At 40.6% G+C, this 22173-nt stretch overlaps 2 protein-coding genes across 2 annotated transcripts; both read right to left on the bottom strand.

Moving 5' to 3' along the window:
• Positions 1-984: 984 nt before the first annotated feature.
• On the bottom strand, positions 985-14837 carry tmem245 (transmembrane protein 245). Its single transcript, XM_044359145.1, is given in 19 exon segments — positions 985-2470; positions 2570-2764; positions 3634-3808; positions 3915-4015; positions 4137-4282; positions 5641-5763; positions 5949-6077; positions 6169-6267; positions 6384-6474; positions 6586-6668; positions 6763-6867; positions 8861-8884; positions 10107-10276; positions 10365-10574; positions 10876-10983; positions 11222-11317; positions 12264-12381; positions 14109-14732; positions 14734-14837. Coding segments are annotated over 19 exon segments (2715 nt in total). The 5' UTR covers positions 14803-14837; the 3' UTR covers positions 985-2421.
• Positions 14838-16179: 1342 nt separating this feature from the next.
• On the bottom strand, positions 16180-21353 carry LOC122986654 (DOMON domain-containing protein FRRS1L). Its single transcript, XM_044357947.1, has 5 exons — positions 20742-21353; positions 20274-20358; positions 19819-19957; positions 17027-17273; positions 16180-16937 (listed from the first exon to the last, which is right to left on the bottom strand). The coding sequence occupies exons 1-5, from the start codon at positions 20953-20955 to the stop codon at positions 16765-16767; spliced, it is 858 nt and encodes a 285-aa protein (XP_044213882.1). The 5' UTR covers positions 20956-21353; the 3' UTR covers positions 16180-16764.
• Between the last annotated feature and the right edge of the window lie 820 nt (positions 21354-22173).

Genomic DNA, 22173 nt, shown 5'->3' on the forward strand with positions numbered 1-22173 from the left:
GTATTAGACTTGAGACTTAAATCACCAGCAGCCACACTGCAGCTTTCCAAGGATTTGATATTTATTCTGTCCATCTGTCGAGAGCCTCGCTGACACATTGACAATCTGTAAAGTCTTCACAGACCAGATGACACAGTCTGACTCAATTCACACAAACACAGAGGGAAGTTTTCACTTTTTTATCCATGGAAAGTTAGATGTTGGGTGTTTTTTTCCATTTGTGACCTGCTTTATATTTGTACAATTCAACAAAATCCATCCTGGGAACCACAGTCTCAGTCCTCTAACGCAGGCCACATGTGGAAGGGTTGTATTAGGCCTTAAGGGCCCATTTTGAACTATAAAATCTGTCCCTTTCCTGTCTTTTATGCTTTGTTGTTGCTGTGATTACAGACAAAGTTCATAAACTGGTTCCTCTGCGTCATTCAAACCTCTCTATGCTAATTTTCTCTGATGATGATCTAACTGCAAGTTTAATAAGTGTATGTTTGCAAGTATATTAGTTGTTTAGCCGCAGGTTTTCTTGTTATGTGCTCTCTTAGCTATTTTATATTTATATATTTTATTTAATTTCCATATTATTGAGCAAACACATTGTTCATTCTCACAGTCAGTCCATGCAAACACTGAGGTTGGTTTGGAAATTTGCACGAAGTAAATATTTGACAGAAAATGAATCGACTAAAATTGTTTGATTTTTTTAAAAACACTTTTTCTAAATTTTTGATTTTGCCTTTTAAATGAGGCAAAAAAAATCAAAACCTTAGCTTAAAAAATGTAAACGATTAATTGATTTTAGTTGACTGTCAAATATTATATATGAGAAATGTGATATGCATTTTCACTGTTTCCTGATATTTTATAGCCCAAATGATTAATAAAAAAATGAATCAACAATGATTATCAACAATAAGATAAATAAGCAATGAAAATAATGATTAGCTGCAGCTATACCTCCACCAAAAAGCAGACCAACAAAGCCAGTGTTGTTTAAATGGTAATGTTTATTGGGTCAGTGCATATCCAGTACTTTAAAAAAACAAACATGGCAACAGTATCAAATAAAAACTACAATCATTTAGTTAAACAGTGAAACCAAACGCTTGTTCTAACCCGACCCAGAACACATACAACCCTCCCACCCTCAGGCAGCTAACACAGTAGCCATGTATGATAAATGTGTCGCTTTACAAATACAACTCATCTGTACCGCTTCTTCATTAAAGCTTCCAGCGACATAAACTACTTTGTACTCTGCTTTCAGAAAAGTGCTCTCTGTAGTTTAAAGTATGGAGTGGGGAAAGTGCAAGAACAGATGAGGTGAGTAGAAAAAATAAAGACATTTCTAATGTATTTGATATTGAAACTACAGATTAGTCGTGATGGAGACAGTGTCACAGTTATGAAACTTGAGCATACTCAGAAAAATACTCAGCCGACCTCGTCGATATCGAGATATTCTGAGTGTAAACATGCATCAATACTGACAGATGTGCTAAGCGTGTAAAAAAAATAAAAAGGTGTAGTTGTTTGTATTTGCACTCACAGTGTGTTAAAGAATAAACTTAAGCTTGAGATAAATTAAATGTAAAGACAGAATCCCTCGATAATCCTCCGGTCTTGGACCAATCTGATCCATTAAAGTCATTCTCATCAATCTAAACCTGCCATGTCAGAAGCATGTATCCATTAAAAGTAAGCAGTGACGTTTGCTATGATTCAACCATGTGGATTCTTATAAAAAAAAAAAGTAAAACAGTGGTAGAGATTTCCTGGATGAAAGTCTGGTCCAGGAGAGCGAGGGAACTAAAAACAGTGATTAACTCCTTCTCTTGAGCCAGACAGTGAGAACGTTTATGGCAAGAAGTGTTCAGTACGTCTTTATCGTCACTACAGACTCTACGTGAGCCTCCGTGAGGAGAGAGGTAGGGAGTACAAATACTGCATGACCAAATACTGTATTTTTAAAACAGCCAGGGTGTGCAGAGTGGAAATCAGGGGCTTTATAGATAAAATATATCATCTCACAATTCGCCACAAATTACACAATAATTTTTAGGCATTTGTCAACATTATAAAATAAATTGAGGCACTGAGTTCTGAGAGATGATGTGATTAGTATCAATGTCTCCCCTGTTCATAATCATTAAGCCCAATGTCATGTCATTGGTCCAAGTTTAGGTTTAGGATCTACGCTCGCATTTGTGATTTTAGGTTGAATGAGAGCAGCAAGTGCCATATCGCTCAGCTCTGGTGAGCAGACGGCATTGTGGGTAGCCAGTCATTACGCCGCCATCTCTTCTTGGTCAGGGGGGGCCGACCCTACGGAGCAGGGGCAGGATAGGGAGGGGAGCCTTTTCCCCTGAGGAATCAGCCAATAGGAAGCCAGATGATGTTCCACAAGGACACACCCTCTTGCTTTCACTCACTGGTCTTCTGCAGGACAGAGGGGGTGGACTCTGAGAAGCTCCTGAGGGTGACAAACAAGAGGATAATGATGGAGTTTGTTAGCATTTTACTGGAGATTTTTCCAGCTGCCTGCGTTGTTTTTCTCGGATGTTGTGTTAACCTGAGGGGGTGCAGAGGCCGGCTGCTCTGCACCGGTGTAGGCACTGCAGAGCTGGGGCTCATCAGCATGGCGCTGTAGATGTTGGCCGCCACCACCAGGATGCAGAGGAGGATGGGACCGATGATGGCTCCCTCCAGACCCAGATAGTATGCTCCTCCAGCCACCGCCAGACCTGTCAGATAGGGGTGTCCACCCCTGAGAAACACAGAGACAGACCACACCGTTTTTTTACATGTCTTACCTCGTTAACTACAAATCATATTTTCTAAAAAGTACACCAGGTGTTTTTAGACTATCAGTTAATAGTTTAAAGACTTGTCAGAGTGACATTATTGTTTCATGATGATGCATCGTTTTGATAGCTTTCCATGTTTGTGCGTTCAGCATCTGAGATCTGTCTTCTGGATTTTACTTTTTGACAACGTAGATCATCAGTGCAGTGCATTTTGGCGAACAACTACACTGACTGCAGCTCCAGTACCATGAGATGACCAAAACTTTGATTAAATATGACTCTCCAATGTAATTTTCACTGAAATGCCTGAACTCAAGCCATACAATGTGAAGTATGCTTTTGAAAATAGTTTGGCAATAATGCTAAGTATATGAGGTTGAATTTTCTGGGCTAAAACATTTTTACACAATGTGTGTATTTAGTTATGATCAGTGCATCGCCTCCACTATAAAGCTGATGTTGTGTCCCAAGTCTGTATCTCCGATGATGTGTTTTTCCCTACTGTAAGCCAAACCATCATTCCTGCGACACCTAACAGTCAACAGACTTCGACAGCTGAGATGGAGCATTATCTTGCCTGCTGTCTGGTGTTGTTGTCATCAGCTGACAGTTTATGAAACTGGCCGAGGCAAATGGACACACTGTTTATAGACTTGATAGACAGCTTGGTTTCCTTTCAAAGCCATATTAGGCTACCAACCAGGCTCGTCCGCATTACATACTCGGTCACGGGTGCTGCGTTGAAATTTGTTAGTCAAGTGTTGAAGCCCTAAAACTGGACAATAAAATAATGCAAAACAAACTGGTGACAACAGCCAAACATACATACCCAGAGATGTCAGAGTAGATGGCTGTGTCTACAAAGTATGTTGGAAGTAGATGGAATATGAGGAGCAGCACGGCCTTGACGCCTTCGCCCTGCGCCAGCCACAGGTCGCACACAGCTGGCACCGCTGCCCAGTAGGTCCCCAGGAACGGCACCGCGCCCAGGATGGCAGCCAGAGCTTCAGTGCCAGGAGAGAAGGATTCAAAGAGTGAGAAAATACCAACAGCGGCTTGGCAGGAGCAGGTATAATGACAGCATGATCTGCTGTGAACATGCGGACTCACCAGAAGGAATGAAGACGATGTTGATGCCAAAGATGGTGTGAGTGAGCCAAGTGTAGAGGCCGTAGAAACCGGCCATTTTCAGAGAGGCATCAAACACTCCTCTAGGGGTAAACAAACACACACAAAGTCGAAAATAATAACCTTGAGATGTATTTTTAGACTCTTTAGCTATCGCCTATGCAGACGGGATGATTTTGTGTGTGTGTGTGTGTGTGTGACTACCTGATAGCCTCCTCTACAGACTGGCCTATGATATTAGAGGAGGGTCCTGGCTGGGAGAGGGGTGTCAGGCTGATCACCCATTTGACAGGTTTGTAGTATTCTCCACTGGAGCTCAGCAGGTAGAAGAGTGTAGTCAGGAAAATTACCTGCATGCAAACACATATATGATGAATAAATGTATGATAGAAAGTTTCTGTGACAGCTGCAATCTCATGTCAATTTGAGCTAGATGGTTTTTAAGTTTGAGTTCAAACTTAACAGGACCCCCCCATGGTCCTGCTTGACACCCACACCTGCTATTACTATGAGTCATATTTCTATTATTATCGTTGTTAATGTTGTTATTGTGCTTCTCTGTGTCTCTCCTCTCTCCCTCTCCCTCCCTCTTTCTCTCTCAACCGGTCAAAGCAGATGGCCGCCCACCTAGAGCCCGGTTCTGCTTGCGGTTTCTTCCTGTTAAAGGGGAGTTTTTCCTTGCCGCTGTCGCCAAGTGCTTTCTCATGGGGGAATGCTGGGTCTCTGTAAATAATGAGTACAGTCTGGACCTGCGTTATGTGAAAAATGCCCTGAGATAACCTCTGTTGTGATTTGGCACTTTATAAATAAAATTGACTTGAACTGAATTAAAAAAAAATTGAACCTGACGTGCCAGATGGTTTGTTACACAGAACCATCTGAGAAGTTGTACTTGGAGACTGTTTGGAAAAGAGCAGGCACTTATATATTTGGCAGGTGATTAGATGAACCATCTGTCTATTGCCGTCTTACCTTGTGAGGCAGCTGGATTCACAAGATCATGTGAGAATCCTCATAAGACGCTAACTGGTCTGAACCACTGTGGTTCTGACACAAGCGCATAAATTGAGCCTGACAAGATCTCGTGATGTCGTGATGTGATATCGCAAATCAAGCCGCCACGCAAGGTAAACTAGACTAATCTTATTAATTACCTCTATCTAATAATATACATATGTACATATAAAAGAAAAAGAAAAGAAAAAACAAAAAAATGTGATTATAAAACCAAAATAAAAGCCCTTTTTAAAATATGCTCTTAAGGGCTTAAAGGATGAAGAATTTTCCACCCAATGAGAATAGTACTTCTGTAAATTTGGACCCTTGTATCTGATTGAAAATCTGGCCGTCAGGTGTTTGGGAAGATGAAGATTAGATGATTGTCTGGTTGAGTAAGAGAATCTGACTTGGATTGTGAAATGTGTTGGAATATTTACCTACTTGAATTGTATCTTATATATAAAAGTACACATTTGTAAAATTTTAATATCATTAATTGTGAGAAACTGACTTTCTTGAAATAAAAGATTTGAGTGAGTTGCAATTCTGACAAAGAGTTTTTGTAAAAGAAAGATTCTGTGAAGAGTTGTGGGAAATGTACTTGCCCAGATTATATACTGCACTATGAACAATATCTTAATTTCCTAATTATACCAATAGATCTGGTTATTTCTTTTTACAGACATAATCAACAGGTCATGTTTCATACCAGGCTGAGGGCAAAGTTGAGCAGAGCCGTGCCGCTGTGGAACAAGACGGTGAAGAGAGTGGTTGCTGTGGAGAAGAGGAGGCCAACGTTCCTACTCATCACCACCCAAAGAGACTCCAGGATCTACGAAACAACAAGACCACAGTAAACATTTTCTGAAATATCACTTGACAAATGATGTAGTGCGCTGTTTAGTTTTTTTTCAAGTGAAGTGAAGTGAAGTGTGTGATGACAGATACATAAAAGCAAAACACATGCAAATTCTCTTCCTCATAGAGCAGATAGTGTTGAAACACACCCATACTTACAGACAGCAGAGTCTCGATATTTTCCTGCAGAAAGGCAGCAATGTCCTTCCAGTCCAGGATGTCCACTAACCAGCTGTTGTGTCTAATCAGCGACTTATGACCACGATGGCGTCCGGAGTGGGTCACGTTCTAGACAGATGTAGATAGTATTTCATGTAAAACTGAATGCTGCTGAGTATAAGAGTTCAGGAGATTGTAAATGTCACCCCTCACATGCTACCTTCACAAACCAGGAGTGGTAGAGTCTGTCCCAAAGCTCCAAAACCTGCTTTTCAATCACAGCTGTGTGGTTCGCCTTGTCTCCTAACATCTTATGGAGCTGCACACAAAGAAAAAGAACAAAGATTCACTGAATAACAGGCTGCCGAAGTGTAAACCTCCATATTCAAATTCACATGAATCAATGAGTAACATAAAGGCCATTATTATTCTTACCCGGTGTGTTATCCATTCTCTCCCATGCTGATAGACATTAGTAGCAGCTGAATTCAGAGCCTTCTGGACCACACAAGCCTCTGGAAGCCAACTAGAGGAGAGCGGCATAAGAAAAAAAAAAGAGAGGAGGACACTCAGGTAGAAGAAGAGAGACAATAACTCCAAATGCAAAAGAGAAAAACAAAAAGAGAGTAAAAAGTACTTTGCCCATTCTGGGTGGTTGGAGACAGTCTCGTTGATGAGGTTACTGGTTACATTAATAATGTGAACACTTTCATGATGAACCTAGAAAGATAAATTATTTTAATTTCTTATCCAGGTGACCGTCAGTATTTCCATAATGCTGTGAAGTAATTAAAAGGAAGAAAAAAAAAAGTACCATTGCGGTGAGCAGCAGAGCCATGAGCAGTGTCCCTGTGACCAGGAGGATGATGATGAAGATGCTGATGATTTTATCCAGAGATCGCTCCAACCACACAATCATCTGCACAGAGAGGAGGAAGATACAGACGAGAAGGAGTAGAGGAAAAGGGAAGGACCGGAAGGGGGGGGGGGGGTGAGAAGCAGACAGGAAGTCAGTGCTGTTGTGAAGCAGTTAAAAACATACAGTGATCAGACACATGGAGAAACCTGCGTCCTTCCCTTGTCAAGAAGCTGCCACCTCAGGCCCGATATGACGATAAAGTAGTTACTTAATGAACCAACAGCGAGGACGTCTGCACACATACACACACACACGTATCCTTGCACTTCAGCATGGCAACATGCAAGTGGCAAGATGTAGGCTGTGTGATGCTGTATGGGTGACTTATTCCAAGCTTAAATGTGTCGTAACGTTGTCCATCGGTCTTTTAAAGTATCTACTCTGTTGTAAACTGGTGCAATTTCTTAACTCAGGTTTCTCAATGCTCCAAAACTGCATCAACAACAAACTTATAACAGCTTTAGTCTACATTTGTATGTGTGTGTGTGCCCACGTTGTTAATGTCACAGATGCTACATGTTAAAAATTAAGTTAACTGGAGTCGATGTTATGTTACTGGAAGAGTGGGCGCCTCTTTCCCATGAAGCCATGTCCCGATGGTTTGTCAATATATTAATGGTGACATGATACTGCAGAAAATAATCTGTGTGATCTTCTAGGTGAATGTCTTTTCCGAATTCAGTTTCTTACCGTCTATAAGAATGTAGTCTTACCTTAAAGGAAGAAGAATTATAAATTGTAAACTAAACCCAGTACAGCAAAAACACTGGTAAACAAAAAAATGGAAACACCACATCAGAAAAAGAATTTAAATTTTGAATGAAGCAATTCAGGCAATTATACTGGAAACTTAGTATGCTGGGTACCAATTAGCGGCAAATATCGGCTTAAGAGGTCAACCACCACCACTTAGTGCAACATGAAACCACTAATGAAGTTTTATATAGCACACACAGTCAGTGCATTAGTTACAAACTCTGCATTTTCTAAATACGGCACAGGGAAAATATTCAAAATCATGAATACATAATTAACATTACACACAGAGAACTCTATGCTTCATAAACTGGCATTCAGGTCTCCAAAGCCAGTGCATGAGAGCAAATAAACTAGAGTAAGGAGCACAAATCCTAGACTGAAACTCTCACTGTGTTCACCATTTTTCTTGCACTCAGATCAGTTTATACTTTAAGGAAGCAAAGCCAGACGACACTTTCAACACAGGCCTGCGGCTATCTGTTTAAACACTGTGGTGAATTTGTACCAGCATGAGCATCTTGTGCAAGTGATTATGTCTAAATGGTTCACCATGACCATCCAACAGTTCAAGATCTCAGTTGAATATTTAAGCAAAGCTGGTGTCTAAATCTCATCATTTGACCCTAAAAAAAGTGTCAAAAAGTGTCACTGTTTCCATTGTTTTGTCCATGTCCAGCCCCATCCCCACCCATAGAAGCTCCTGAAGCGTAACCGCATCTCTCCAAGGGCTCTTTCTTGGAGATCATGGGCAGTGTTTCTCCAGAATCTTCATTAAAAAACTTAATAAGCTTATTTGTCAGGAATTTCCGGAAACACTGCCCTTCTCCTCCCACTCTGCACTGCTCTGTCTACATCAACCATCTCTCCATGCACCTCACACACTCTCAAGCCAAACCTGCCAGGTACATCACAGTGGGGAAGATACAGACGGGGCTGAGGGACCGATGAGTCCCCCCCCTTCCCCTCCCCGACTGTAGCTTCCTGTATGAATAAAAGCAGGAAGCCGGGAAACAGCAGCAAGAGGACAAACATTTAGACAGCATGAGAAGGTGATGACATGGATGGGTAAAGCGCCAGTCCAAGCTACTGCGAGGTGTGCTCACGCCTTCACAGGTTATTTCCTTTTTCTTCCTCTCTCTTTTTCTCTCTCTCTCACACACACACACACACATACACACACACACTTTCTGTCAATCTCTCGTTCTCTCAGCACTCTGTTCCCCCAGATCATTACCTGCTTGTTAAGCCAATGCCAGAGCTTGGGGAGGAGACAAAGAGACATTGGGAAGATTATTATTGGAAAGATCTGTGCAGCAGTCATCACAGATACCCGTGTGACAAGAACACAACCTGTGTTTGGGTGCAGGCAGTAAAGGGAGGATCGGGAAGGGGAGCGTTGCAGGCAGGTTTTAACGACAGGGAGTGTGGACTGGCTATACAGTGCAGTGGGGTGCAAATCATTGTGATTACACACACACAACGTAACTACATCTCAAAATCTACAAGACAAAGACATCTTTTCATGTAGAAAGTGTCAGCGATGAGGCCGTTAGTGTCAGTACAACTGGAAAAATATGAAACATTATGGAGGATTCATCAGCTAAATGACCTGAAACTGAGAAATGTCATTTATGTGGCGCCAGATTCATCACTCTAAGATCCACCTCAGTTTTTTCTAGACTCAGGAGTTTATGCTGAATGATGACAATGTCAAATCAGGTGTGAAAGGGGGTTTTAATAAGTGCAAACACAACAAAAACACAACTGTGTAGCTGTTTTTGTGACTATTCTACATTCAGACTGATGTTGCTTGCTCCTATGTTTGTAAATGCTATTTATTTCTTTTTTTAAATTGTGATTTTGACCAACTTTGAATTGAAAGCATATGCATAAGACTTGGCATGGCTTATGTTTTATGTCCATCATAGTGCAAAAAAATTCTACAAGACCTTGCTGGTTTTGATCTTAAAACGCATGAAAAGTACAAACAGTAGCTTTCAAAATCTGTATTAAAACATGAACACAAATATATTTTTTACACGAAAACCATACAAGATGTCTGATAGAGAAAGGATCCTGCACAGTATCTGAAACTGATCCTACGAGTGACATCTGTTTGTCAGTCTCTCAATAAAGTGTTCCAGCTGTGAACAGTCCTAGTATAATCCTCGTCATATTTTATTCGAAGCTAATATATTTCATACCCCTTAAAACAGGACTGTTTGTATTAAAGTCAAGGGATATTTATTGCTGAATTATTTTAGTACTTTTCCAGAATCCTTCATGACCAGTGGAAATCAAACAGACAGGCCCTAATAGTCACTGAGAGCCTTTAATGGGGACAGTGAACACCGTGAACACTAAAAAGATACATCAGTGAAAGAGAAAATATGTGTGTGTGTGTTGATTAGATGTTTAAAATCAAAGATAGAGGGGTATAAGGACAGTAGCTGCACCAGGAGATCGGTCAGAGGTGTTACCTTAGTGTCAGTACGCAGCAGGAACTGAGCCAGGCCTTTGATTGGTCCAGGCAGCAGGGCCTCCTCTCGCTCACGTCCAAACTTCTCCAGCACCGCCCACCACGCGGTGAGAGTCCGCTTAATAAAGCTCTTCATGCCAAAGTGGACCACCAGCTTCTTCAGCATCCACACTACAGTATCAATGCAACGTTGGAGTGAGTGCAGCACATCTAAGGAGAAGCATGTGACAGGAGAAGTGTGCATTCATGTGTGTATTACCGGCCACTGGGATAGGAAGCAGTTGTAGGATCCAGAGGTTGAGCCAGATCTGAACCAGGACTATGGCCCAGACCAGCAGAATAAAGTAGATATCACTGGCTCTCTGGGAGCTCTTCTCTTTCTGGAAGAGGCCGCCCGGTAATGAACGAGAGCCCCGAGGGAAGCCAGGCGTGGCAGGGATGGGGCCGGGACCCACAGAGTCCACGCCATCTTGGAGGAGACGAGGAAGACAAACATATTATAAAGAGGAAGAAAGCATGAAGCAAAGAGAACAGACCTGGATTAGCTGTACCAAATGAAAACCACCATGGCCAAATAGTGAAACCAAAGCAAAAGAGTCTTGAGCTGCAATTCCTTTAAAAAGAAAAACTCAACTTATACTAAATAAAAGTTACACAATTCAAACTTCTCTATTAAAATACAAAGTATTTTTTTCTTCTTTTAGTATCTGGTTTTCTCGTGTTTTCTTCCCATGTAACCTGTAATAAATCTCCTGAATAAGCGACCTCACCTGCACCAGAGTTTTCACCGGGCTCAGTTTTGGACTGAAGGTTGCTACAGGAGATCGCCATGTAAAAAGTGTTAGCAGCAAATGACAACACCTGTCCTGACAGCTCTCCTGGGGAGACAAAGAGAGAAAGAAAGAAAATCACAGCAACAAACAGAGCACAACAGTGTTACAGAGCAAAAGCGACACACTTCTGTGTGTGTGTGTGTTGTTTTAGGTAAAGCTGGGCTAAGAAAACTGAGACTAGATATGATTTAATCTGAGTGGTCGTTGAGCTTGATGACTAGGGAAGACAAATTACAGTAGTGGATATTATAAAAAGTGAGTATGTGTGTGTGTTAATGCCCACCTCTGGCAGGGTCAGGTGGCTTCTGTTGAGAGCCCACGATGAGAAGTATAACCACAACCACAAATATGGGCACTCTCCATGAGCCAGTCAGAGACACTAAAGAAGGAAGAAATGGAAGTGAAGAAGTGTTGCAAAATATCCAAATGTACAAACTTCTAAATTAATCTAGTTTGTTGTTTTAACTGACCGAACAAAACCGATCCGGGCCCCGGGTGCAGACCCAGGAATTATCTGAATACTGTGAGAGTGCAGTTTTAAACTTTTTCTCTATTCCTGTGGAGAAATGTTCATTTAACACTTTGCAAACTGAAACTTGTCTGGAATACTTTGCTGTCCTATATAATAACAGAGCATGTGCTGACCTGCAAACACTGTACGGCAGAACTTGGAAAGCAAGAAGGAAAATTAAAATGTCAAGTTGACTATATCAAGCGTTCTGTCTGCGGGTATCTAAGTGGAGGCTGTTGACAATCTATAAAGCAACTAAAGACTATTTTCACTTATTAGTTATTTACTTGTTTTAACAAACACCAAAATATTTATTTTTGACTGAACAGTGTCATTTTGGGAATAAGTCTAGTTTATAACAAAATAAATAGGGATTTATATAATATTATATGCTGTGATCATGCCAAACATTTGCTCAGATTTGCCCACAGCCTCCTCCTGGCGCTTCTTAATAGCTCCCATCACCTTTAACATTTCACGCTTGAAGGTCAATACCTCTCTTCATCACGCTGTAAGTGTGCTAAAAATACTGGACACTTCCTCATCTTACAATGCAGCACTGCATGTGATCTGTCTGATGGACTTGTGAGCCTGTGGAGGCAGTTCTTAACTTAACTAGAAAACCATTTTACACCCTTTCCTTGTGTTTGGCTTCATTCTCTGAACCTGTTGAACTCAGGTGGGAAAAATGTGAAGAAATCTTCCCGAGGGACAAAAAAAAAAAAAAAAAAAAAAAAGTGAGTTTGCATAAAAGTATGAATTAGCATCAGTCGTGTCTCTGCAGGCTCCCCGGGCTTCCCCTCCACCCACTCACCGATGTAGAAGAGCAGGACAGCCCAGACAGGAAGAGCCAGAGCCCTCAGGTAGTGCTCGGTGTGAGGACTCCACTTGAAACAAACCGCCAACACGTAGCCCACAACCACAGTGCACACCTGAGAGGAAACAAGAAAAACCAAAGAGATAAAATCATAAAAAGATAAAAAGACACAATGAGACTTCTGATTCATCAGAGCTTCTTCCACAAATACTAAATTATTTTAAAATCCCCTGAACTTTCTGGCTCATTTTAAAGACTTTAGTTAGTGTTTACAGTGTGAGGCTGAGCGATAATTTCAATATTATTGTTATTGACCATTAGTGGTGTCGTATCATGACAATGTGATCATTTTACAAAATTATATTGTCCAAATTAATTATTTTAAGCAGAGTTTGACTAAAAACTAAGACATTTGGTTTTGTCTGTTGTAACAACATGGTATCAATGTGTATTAAACATCAATTTCACTACTTCACATGACTTTTCATTACTGTTAATATCTTGATATGTCTTTCTATTAACATATAAGCCAGTCGCCCTATGAGGGTGACTGGACAGACCACATTCTTCAAATTCATTGTTCATAGCTCAACAATTAATATCAGATGTCTGTCTCTGTTTGTCACGACAGAGCAACATATCTCTGATCTTCTTCCTGGAACTGTTGCACATTTTAACAGATCAAACTGATTTGTCACATTGTACTTTTTCCGACCTCTAAAAAAAAAAAAAAAAAACAGGCTGCAGCAAACAATCTGTTGCTTGTTGTTTGTTAGTAAAAGTGTGTAATACAATGCTCCGGCCTGCAATTAACTGGTCATCACAAAGGTCTTCGCTGGTGTCACCGGACACAAAGAAATCTTTCAATGTAATTTAATACAGTGTCCTCCGACCTATTTATAGACAAGGAGCCTGTGTCAGTCAACCGTTCGGAGAAAGGACAGACTGTCTGAGGAGGAACATTTAATCAAATTAGTCTCTAGTAAAAGCGCAACTGGGTTCAGGCCCCCAGAGCTGCTTTGGAATAATAAGGTATTGATCAATCAGACACTGGAACTGCAGCAAATTAGATCAGATGACATACAAGTTTAGGCATATATTCCAAGAAAAATACTCTCTCATCGCTGAGGTTAATGGGATAAACGTTATTAGGAAAGAACAAATCAAAGACATACAATTTGCAGCTGTAAGTCAGCTTGTTATTCAGTATTAGCATTTATTAACTATTGATGACCATTTGTGTAATTGTATCAGTATATGTTATTGTGTCAGTCATTAACAAAGTTCTACTTCACACAATGATTCTGCAACTAACCACTCTTTTCATATTCAACTGATCTTCAGATTATTTACTTTAATTAATACATAAATCAGTTGGTTTATAAAATGTCAGAAATTGATGACAAATGTCTGTCACAAGTTCCCCCTTTTTTTTAACCAAAATATGTTTAATTCACTTTCATATTAGACTTAATAAAGCCTGCGTATATTCACATTTGAGAAGCTGGAATTTGAGTTTGGGGCATTTTTGCTTTTAAAAAAAGCCAAAAGAATTTAATTTGTTAATTTAATTTCTGTCTATTGACTAATCTATTTATTGGTTTATTGTTTTGTTTGATCTTATAAATACAGTATGTGACGATTACAGATAGCAGTGAAACATTTGCCATAAAAATACTAATAATTATAAATATTGTGATTCAACCTGAGCTGCAGACTGTTAGTGACCCCTTTGACAGAGCTGACCTCGCCCATCCAGACTGGCACAGGGAGTCTTTTGTTATTGTTACTGGGAGGGTTGGGAGGGGGGGATGTACCCAGTTGTCACGTCCATTCACTCACCCACACAGTGTGGAAACAGTCCAGCGCGGTCCCGATGATCTCACAGACGTGTCCGAGCATCACCTGCATGCCGATGACCCTCCAGAACAGGTACAGGAAGTAGACCAGCGGAGCGCCGGCCCCGATCACCAGCAGCACCGTGAGCCTCTCCAGCACCAGCCTGCCCATCGCCTCCACCCCGTAGTTCACACACCACACCGGGACCAGCAGGGTCCCCACCACGATGGGCGTCCCGGTGTCCTGCAGGCCGCTCAACCACGAGCGGCCGAGCCGAGCCAGGGAGTACTTGAAGGGGTGGAGGAAGGTGCCGCAGAGCACTGCCCAGAGCAGCGGGCGGAGGAAGGCCTCCAGGATGAAGTACACCAGGACAGCAGCCCCGCAGCAGATAGCCACGAAGATCATCGCCCCGGTGTTATAGAAGGCCTGTTTGATGTTTTTGTCAAACTTGAGGGACGACGGTTGGGTTAACAGTTGGCTCACCATCCCGACGGCTGGCTGGACGCTCTCAGAGAAAGACACAAAGTGAGGCCGCCCAATGCGAGGGCTCTCCGGGGGAGAGGCAGCGGCAGGCTCCGGCGCCGAGTCCTCCTCGTCTGCCATCTTCCCCGATTCAGCTTCGGAAGTCTACGGACGATCCTACCGCGTGAGGAGGAAAACATATGACGTAACGCTGACGAATACCCAAGACCCTCATGGGTAATGTAGTGTAAATGGGTAAAACAAATTCTTCCTGTGTTTTGTTTTTTAATCTCATATTTATTTATTATATATATAATATATAGTTTTAATTGAATTTTGTTGTATTGTTTATCGTAATATTGTTCATTCATTTATTTATTTACTATATTACTATTTATTATGGATTTTATTATTTTGAAACATTTCATCTAAATAAACAAATACTGTTTTTCTTTTTAGTCCTCACATTACATAATGTATTAAGTTAAACTATTTAAAGTTGCAGTGCAGGACTTTTGTCTCCCCCTTCTGGAATTGTGAGTAATTACAAAAAAACCCCCATCTACCCCATCACGGTATTTTTTAAACCGCCCATCTATGTTTAAACTATTTTGTTATTACAATCACATAAACCAAATGTTATTTGGAAATTAGGTGCCTTTTTGTAGAATGTCTGTCCATTGTTTAAGTAACATTTGTTGTACTTTAGCCATGCCCTGTGCTATTTTATTATTATTACTATTATTATATTGTACGTTCTGTTTGTGCTCCATACCATGTGATCATGGTCTTGAGTCAAATGAAATACAGAGGTCAAGAGTCCTGCATATCACTTTAATGTATAAGAAGTGTTAATGTCTGGTTTGGTTAGGATAGTGACTTACTAGTAGGGTCATGGTTATAGCTACTAGCTATACTAAAGTACAGCCTTAACACGCATTATAAAGTTATATTTTTTATGTTAGTGCATGTAATCAAAGGAAGCAGGTCCCTTAAAACAAAGTTGTTGGTGAAGTATAATACACTGTATATTATAATGTATGTAATAATGACACACAAAGGTCCCTGAAGGATGCAAACCAGTAATGTAACAGTTCATGTTAAATGGCCTTATAGTCTTTGACTGACAGAGCTATCTGTTCATGCAGCACAAGGTCTGTATTTTCTTGTAAATATTGTATATTCTTAAATGGTTTATTGATCATATACGCAGGCATGGTAGACTGTTTGAACATACCCAGCCATTTTTAATACAGATCAAAAGGCTACAATTACAACCTGGGGAAAAATAGTCCATGTTCAAGCAAAATGTCCTTAAATCCACAGTTTTCTCCTGTTTCAATATGTTATTGCTTTCGTAGGCAATAGTAACTCATGTCGCAGTCTCTCTCTGTGAAACACACAGTTGTAGTGTCACAGTACTGATAAACAAACCCAACAGCCAGTGTGGTTGAGAAAGGGGGAAAAAACTCTTGAAAGGAAATTGTGGATAAGATGAGTTCAGCGTTTATATGTGCCAAACATGAACATTACAAAAACTTAATGAAATCTTTCTCTTAGTAAATGCACACAGTTCCTAAAACCTTGCAGATGTAAAAGAAAAGTTAATCCGTCTTTTTCCTCTGTTTATTAGCAAAGGGGGATTTACATAAACATGACAGAGTGAAGGGACAGGATGAGTGTGTGCAAAAGCCTGTAGGCTGTTTGGTTTCTTTTTGTCCTCAGAAAACCTTTGTGTCTCAGCCAAGTTCAACATGAGGCCCTGTCTTCTCATCACCAGTGAACAGTGGGTGCTTCACATTTTCAGGTCCTTTATTCCTCTCAGCAGTGATTTCCAGGTGCATGCAGTATTTCAAAGACTTGCAAGATTAATTTTATTTTGGCATTTGTAGTCCTCATATTCTTAAATGTGTAGAAGCTATCATAAATACTGAAAATAACTGGCCTATTTTAAACTATAATACTTTTATAAGACCTCTTGTTTTGTACTGACACCACTACAATATACTGTAAGTTTAACAATTTGTCAATTGCTATGAGTTCAGAGTAATGAATATATTCTCTCTATCTTATTTAAAATATCTAATACATTTTCTCGTTGTGTACACTTGAATGTAGCTTCGGACAAAAATGGCAATTTGTTTTATTGCTGCTTCATCTCTTCCTTTTTCCCCACTCTGTGCTCTGCTGTGCTTAATTAGGGCGTTCCCATTAGTAAGTAGAAGGTGAGGGCTACAATGAGCAGTAAACAGAGAGGAGAGTTGAAGGTCTGGTAGGCTGTGGAAGGCATGAAGATGTCCTCATACTTATAGATGCTGATCATGTGGTCGCTGACTGGCGGACTGTCGATGTCATGCCTTGTGATGGAACCTGTTAAAAGAAGTTAGATGATGTAAAATGTAATGAAAGACAAAAAAATGTAAAGATTGTTGACTTGACGTAGCTATTCTGTTCCTCACCTTGTATGGCAGGTCCCCATGCAAACAGGTAATACCATGACAGGTGTAAGTCTACAAGTGTTTCCTCTCTGGGGACGTATAACGGCCGCTTGAAGCGGCAGGTCACACGGTTGTTTTCAAAGATGCCCTCTTCGTCTCTGGCCGGGTTTCTCTTGATCTCCTTGGCCCACTGGCCGACATTGTAGAAGTGATGAATCCGCACGCGTCCGTTATCATCGTGGACACAACCCATGACATCATCGCCTCCCTGAGGAAATAGGAGGAAACAAGAAATCAAAATTAGTGTTCCAAAATGCCATATATTCATTTATTAAAAAAAGATAAAGTCCTGAGTCACATTACACAGTAGCTCTAAAATGTAACGAGAGTCATTTTGACAGACAGGATGCGGTAATTGTTTAAGCCACAGTGGGGGTTTTTTAAAGTGTCTTTTTTTAAAGGACTGTCACACATGTGAGACATGAGACATATTTTCACTCTTTAACTCGCTAAATTTTTAATAAAAGGGCTGATTATAATTTAAAGTTAAGTGTGAGATTTTCATATTTTTCTAAAGGTGTTTGGCCATATGTGAAAATAAACTAATTAAAAGCTGCAAGCAGCGTTGAACGGGCCCTGGCACCTCCGCGCACGTCAAGCCGCAGCGCAGTCGAAGGGCATCTGTCACAGGCATGTAGATGTCTTCAGACCCGAGCTGTTTTCAGACAGTGCAAGAAGGAGATAAACATCACTTCCTTTGTCCACTGTTTTGCCTGCTGCTGGGGCTGCTTTGCTGCAATTTCGTAGGGGGCGCTATTCAGCCAATTTGCATCACTGATGAAATATTGTCATGTAGACCTGTTCAGGCCTGGACTCTTATCAAACATGTAAAGTTTGGTGCAGACTGGAGCATGTACAATAAAGTTATAGCAACTTCCTCTGTCATGGCGAAGCATCAAATCTGTATGAGAAGTTTCTGCAGGGTGAGACTTTGGCCAAATCTTACATTAAAAATCGCATTTCAGTAGGAATTTTCGTCCTGAATCCATTGATACAGGTTTGAAAGCGGTCTGACTTATAGTTTAGACGTCAGAGATTGCCTCCCCATTGGTTTACATTGTAAGGTGCAATGTGGCACTACGACTTTCGGGGCTTACAAAATCTAAACCGTTAGAGTTGTTACAAAGTTTTTAATAATTTTTGTTCAGCACAGTGTCATAAGTCATGTATTAAAGTTTGAAGCCGATACTGTTAACACCCTAGGAGGAGATAGCGTTTCTTTGGGGTCCAAAATTGGCGCAAAGTTGTACATTGTTGGATTTAGGTCATAGGTGTCAGCATATGATTTGTAGGTCTTGATGAGACAAATAATTGAGTTTTGTTTCGATCTCTCTACAACATTCCTACAGGCCGTGGTGGCCATTTTAGATACATAAGTGGCGCTCTCGAGCACATTTGGGCACTTTAGGGGATAATTTTTACATTTTATCAAATTTTTCACCAGACCTGATGTGCGTGCCAAATTTGGTGAGTTTTTGAACATGTTTAAGGGGTCAAATTTAGGTCTGAAGTGGCGAGATAAGAAAGAAAGAAAGAAAGAAACAGAACAGATACAAGAGGCCCTATAAATATTGTCTCCCTAATGTATGTTGTACATTACATTTAAACTGGAAGTCAAACTGCATCTATCATTTTCAGCTGGTGAGTATATCAAAAGTCATCTTGTTAATTGCTTTGTACTAACTTACAACTGGTTAACTATGTAAATTTAAGTGATGTTATTATGAAGATATAGATACTGAGAAACTGCCCAGCCTTCATCTTGAGGCCGTAAAAATACAGATTAATAAGAAAGTTCAACAAAATTGTTTTTTCAAACTCTTCAAAAACATGTGTGATGTGAAATAAATAATATTGAATGAAAAATATTTGTTGTGTCAAATTAATCATCTGTAGTGTGAATTAAATACTTTAAAACATCTTTTGTGACCCCCTAAAATTAAGAAATGGACATGAACTGTTAGCAACCAAAGAGTGAATCTTCCTTCTCAGATTTCAGTTGAATGATTTTTAGAGGTTCAAGGACAATTCAAAACTTTGATTAAAATTTTAAAAAAACTTTCTATAAGAAAAATATGTTTTTCTTATTTACCCCTTTAATCATCAGGTCCATCCTTTATCTTTATCTTGGGACCCCTTGGGGCGTCCCAACCCCCACTACCTCAAAAAGTGCTGCATATAATTAATATTGTCTATTATATTAATAGAACAGACAATGTCATATACCACCTGATCAATGATTGGATGACAGACATGTACTGTTATGTCCTCAGACTCATGAGATCCACGTAAACTTTGGCCATAACTCAAATGATCTTAGCTCAGTGTGAACAGGCAGAGATAAGAGATTCTTAGTCATGTTGCATACTTGCCTGAAAATGTTGACTGATATTGGGTAAGTTTATTTTTTATTAATGTGATGACAGAATTGTTCTGTATATGGACTTTAGTTTGAACCTAATGTTTAAAGTTATTTCATATATTTGTATTGTTATTTTTAAATCAACAAACTAAATAACAGACCAGAAGAAAATATGTCACATTTTGTAAACAGTAGACAATAATTTTGTGATAAATGTCAAACTCAAACATGTTATTGATCATTTGGTTTCATAATTTCCTGCAAGCTCTTAAAAAGTTGCATCATTTTCAGCCTAACTGATGCACCAAATAAAAGTCAGATGTTGTATTGTCCCAGATTAGACTAGACGCAGGAATATCAGTCTAGTCTTAGTGGTTGTGCAGCTGCTCACCATTTTCTTGTCAGAGGAGAAACCTACGGCCACCCAGCCGTCAGTGTCTGCACTCATCTCATACTCCACGTCTGTCCCAATGCGACGATAACTTAGGAAGTAGTCACATGTCTCCGCATCACACCCTGGCTTCCCGTACCTGCACAGAGACAAATACAAGCCCTGAATGTCTCTTTCAAGTAACATGATTCACTTTCAGTATGGTTGAACTACCACAGATCTTATAGTGGAAAAACTCAGTGATTCATCATATTAACAATACTAAAAATAATAACTGCATTCCTTTAAGGTTTCAGAGCACAAACATTAGACAGTGTGGAGAGTTCTCGTGTTTAGCTTCAGCTTTCTGAAGTGAGGCCGCAGCATCTAGGATGAAGGAGCCCCGGGGAATACAGCTGCACTGGATTTCTGTTTTGGGACAGAGAGATCTGGCAAAAGATGTATCCTTCTCTAACCTTATGCATCCTTTGGTCACTCCGCAGTCGATGACTTTGATCTTGGCAAAGGGATCCACTGGTGGGGCGGTGGGGAATGGATAACCTGCGAAAATGCAAAATCAGCAACAAAAAAAACAAAACGTTAAAAACAACTGAGGCTTGTTTTCAAGATAGTTAAAGGGCCAACTAGGGGGAGGCCATCTGAACTGTGTGTGTGTGTGTGTGTGTGTGTGTGTGTGTGTGTGTGTGTGTGTGTGTGAGAAAGAGGGGGGTGGGCAGCTGCCACCGGGGGGAGCTGGCCTGGGTGCTGAAAGGCCCTGTGCAGTGCAGAGAGGTTGGACGCAAGACTAAATTAATGCACATGTCCAGTTTCTGCCTACAGTCTCTGTTTATTTGTCTGTATGTTATGAATGCACAGTTTGTTTATTGTGCACGAGATGTAATCAATCAACTGGAAACCTGTGGTAAACTAAACTAGATCCTTACCGTCATCGGACAGATATCTGGACTCCAGGAACTCAGAGGCGAAGGTGCTGTAGGAGTCTTTGTGGGGCTCCTGGTGTCCCGGCTCTCCGTGCTCCCCGTGGCCGGCCCGGAGTGCTCCCTCATCGGTTGGGCTCGGCGCGACCCCCCACCATCCACTTTGGATCAACAGCACCAACAGCTGCACAATAAGCCTCCGCAGGGAAATCATGGCCATTTATATAAAAATCAATGATAAGAACGACTAAACTAGCTTTGAATCAAACCGGATCCTCATTATTGTTTGGATTTCGGTATATTCGCAGGGATCCATCTCCGCGTCACCAAAACCATCTCCGCATCCCGACTGCCTCCTCGGCTGTTTATTCGCAGGGATGAGACGGATGTGAGGGGGATTCAGAGCCGCTGACCGTGTGATTAAAATGCTAATCTAATCCTAAATTACCCTGATTTGTAATCTCATCGTCTAATTCAAATACACGCCGATAATCCTCTTTGAAATCCGAATCTAGATGCAAACCAGTGCTCGTTAAACTCAACATATTTTTCAATCGGAGGGTTGTATTGGCCGGATGAATGGTTTCGTCCGGCCTTCCTCTTCTCTCCCTCTTCAATCAGTCACAGTAACGTCCAATGAGGAGCAGCTACGTGCTGTTATTGGGATCAATCAATTGGTCATTATTCCTCATAGACACTGACTGCGAGGCTCAAACAGGCAGCCCAGTGAAGGTGAGCCAAACAAAACAAAACAAAAAACTGAAATGATAATCAAATGTACAAACAAATAAAAGGACAAGATGATAGCCTATCACAAACTACCAAATAGATGCCAGCACAGTTGGCTGCTGAAAATAAAATTAATGTCAATGCCAGGGCCACAGCAGGATTTCAGTCCCCACCAGAACCCCCTCCCCTTCCCCTTGACATCAAAAATAAGTCTCCTTTGATTACTAAACTACACTACTTGGATCTTTCATATTGTCAGTTATCTTTTCTATTTATTTAATTTCCCGGCACTAAATAATGTCTGATGCTGCCTTCTCCACATTGCCTGAAATAAAGTTCTGGTGGAGAAATAATTTAGTTGTTTCATTGTGTTGGCCTAATAGTAACCCAATTTAAATATATTGAGTCTCAAAATACTGACATCAACCTAAAAAATACCCACAATGTGATCATTTCTAAATCTAAAATGTGAACATGGTTGCTAAAACCCCCAAATTCACAGAAAAAAATGCTTATTGGACATGACCACAGTGTAATCTATCAATCAGCCCTGTTTATTGCATCATTTTGTTTAAATTATCCCTCGTTTTCTGTTAAATACTTCACTCCCTTGACTGGAAATGTATCCCACAACTGTCACAACGTGTATTTTCATACAAGTCTGGATCCGGGTGTCATATAAAAATATCTACAGAAGTGTGAAACCTTG

Source organism: Thunnus albacares, chromosome 8 (genome assembly GCF_914725855.1).
Source record: "Thunnus albacares chromosome 8, fThuAlb1.1, whole genome shotgun sequence".
In the NCBI taxonomy this organism is placed as follows: domain Eukaryota; kingdom Metazoa; phylum Chordata; class Actinopteri; order Scombriformes; family Scombridae; genus Thunnus; species Thunnus albacares.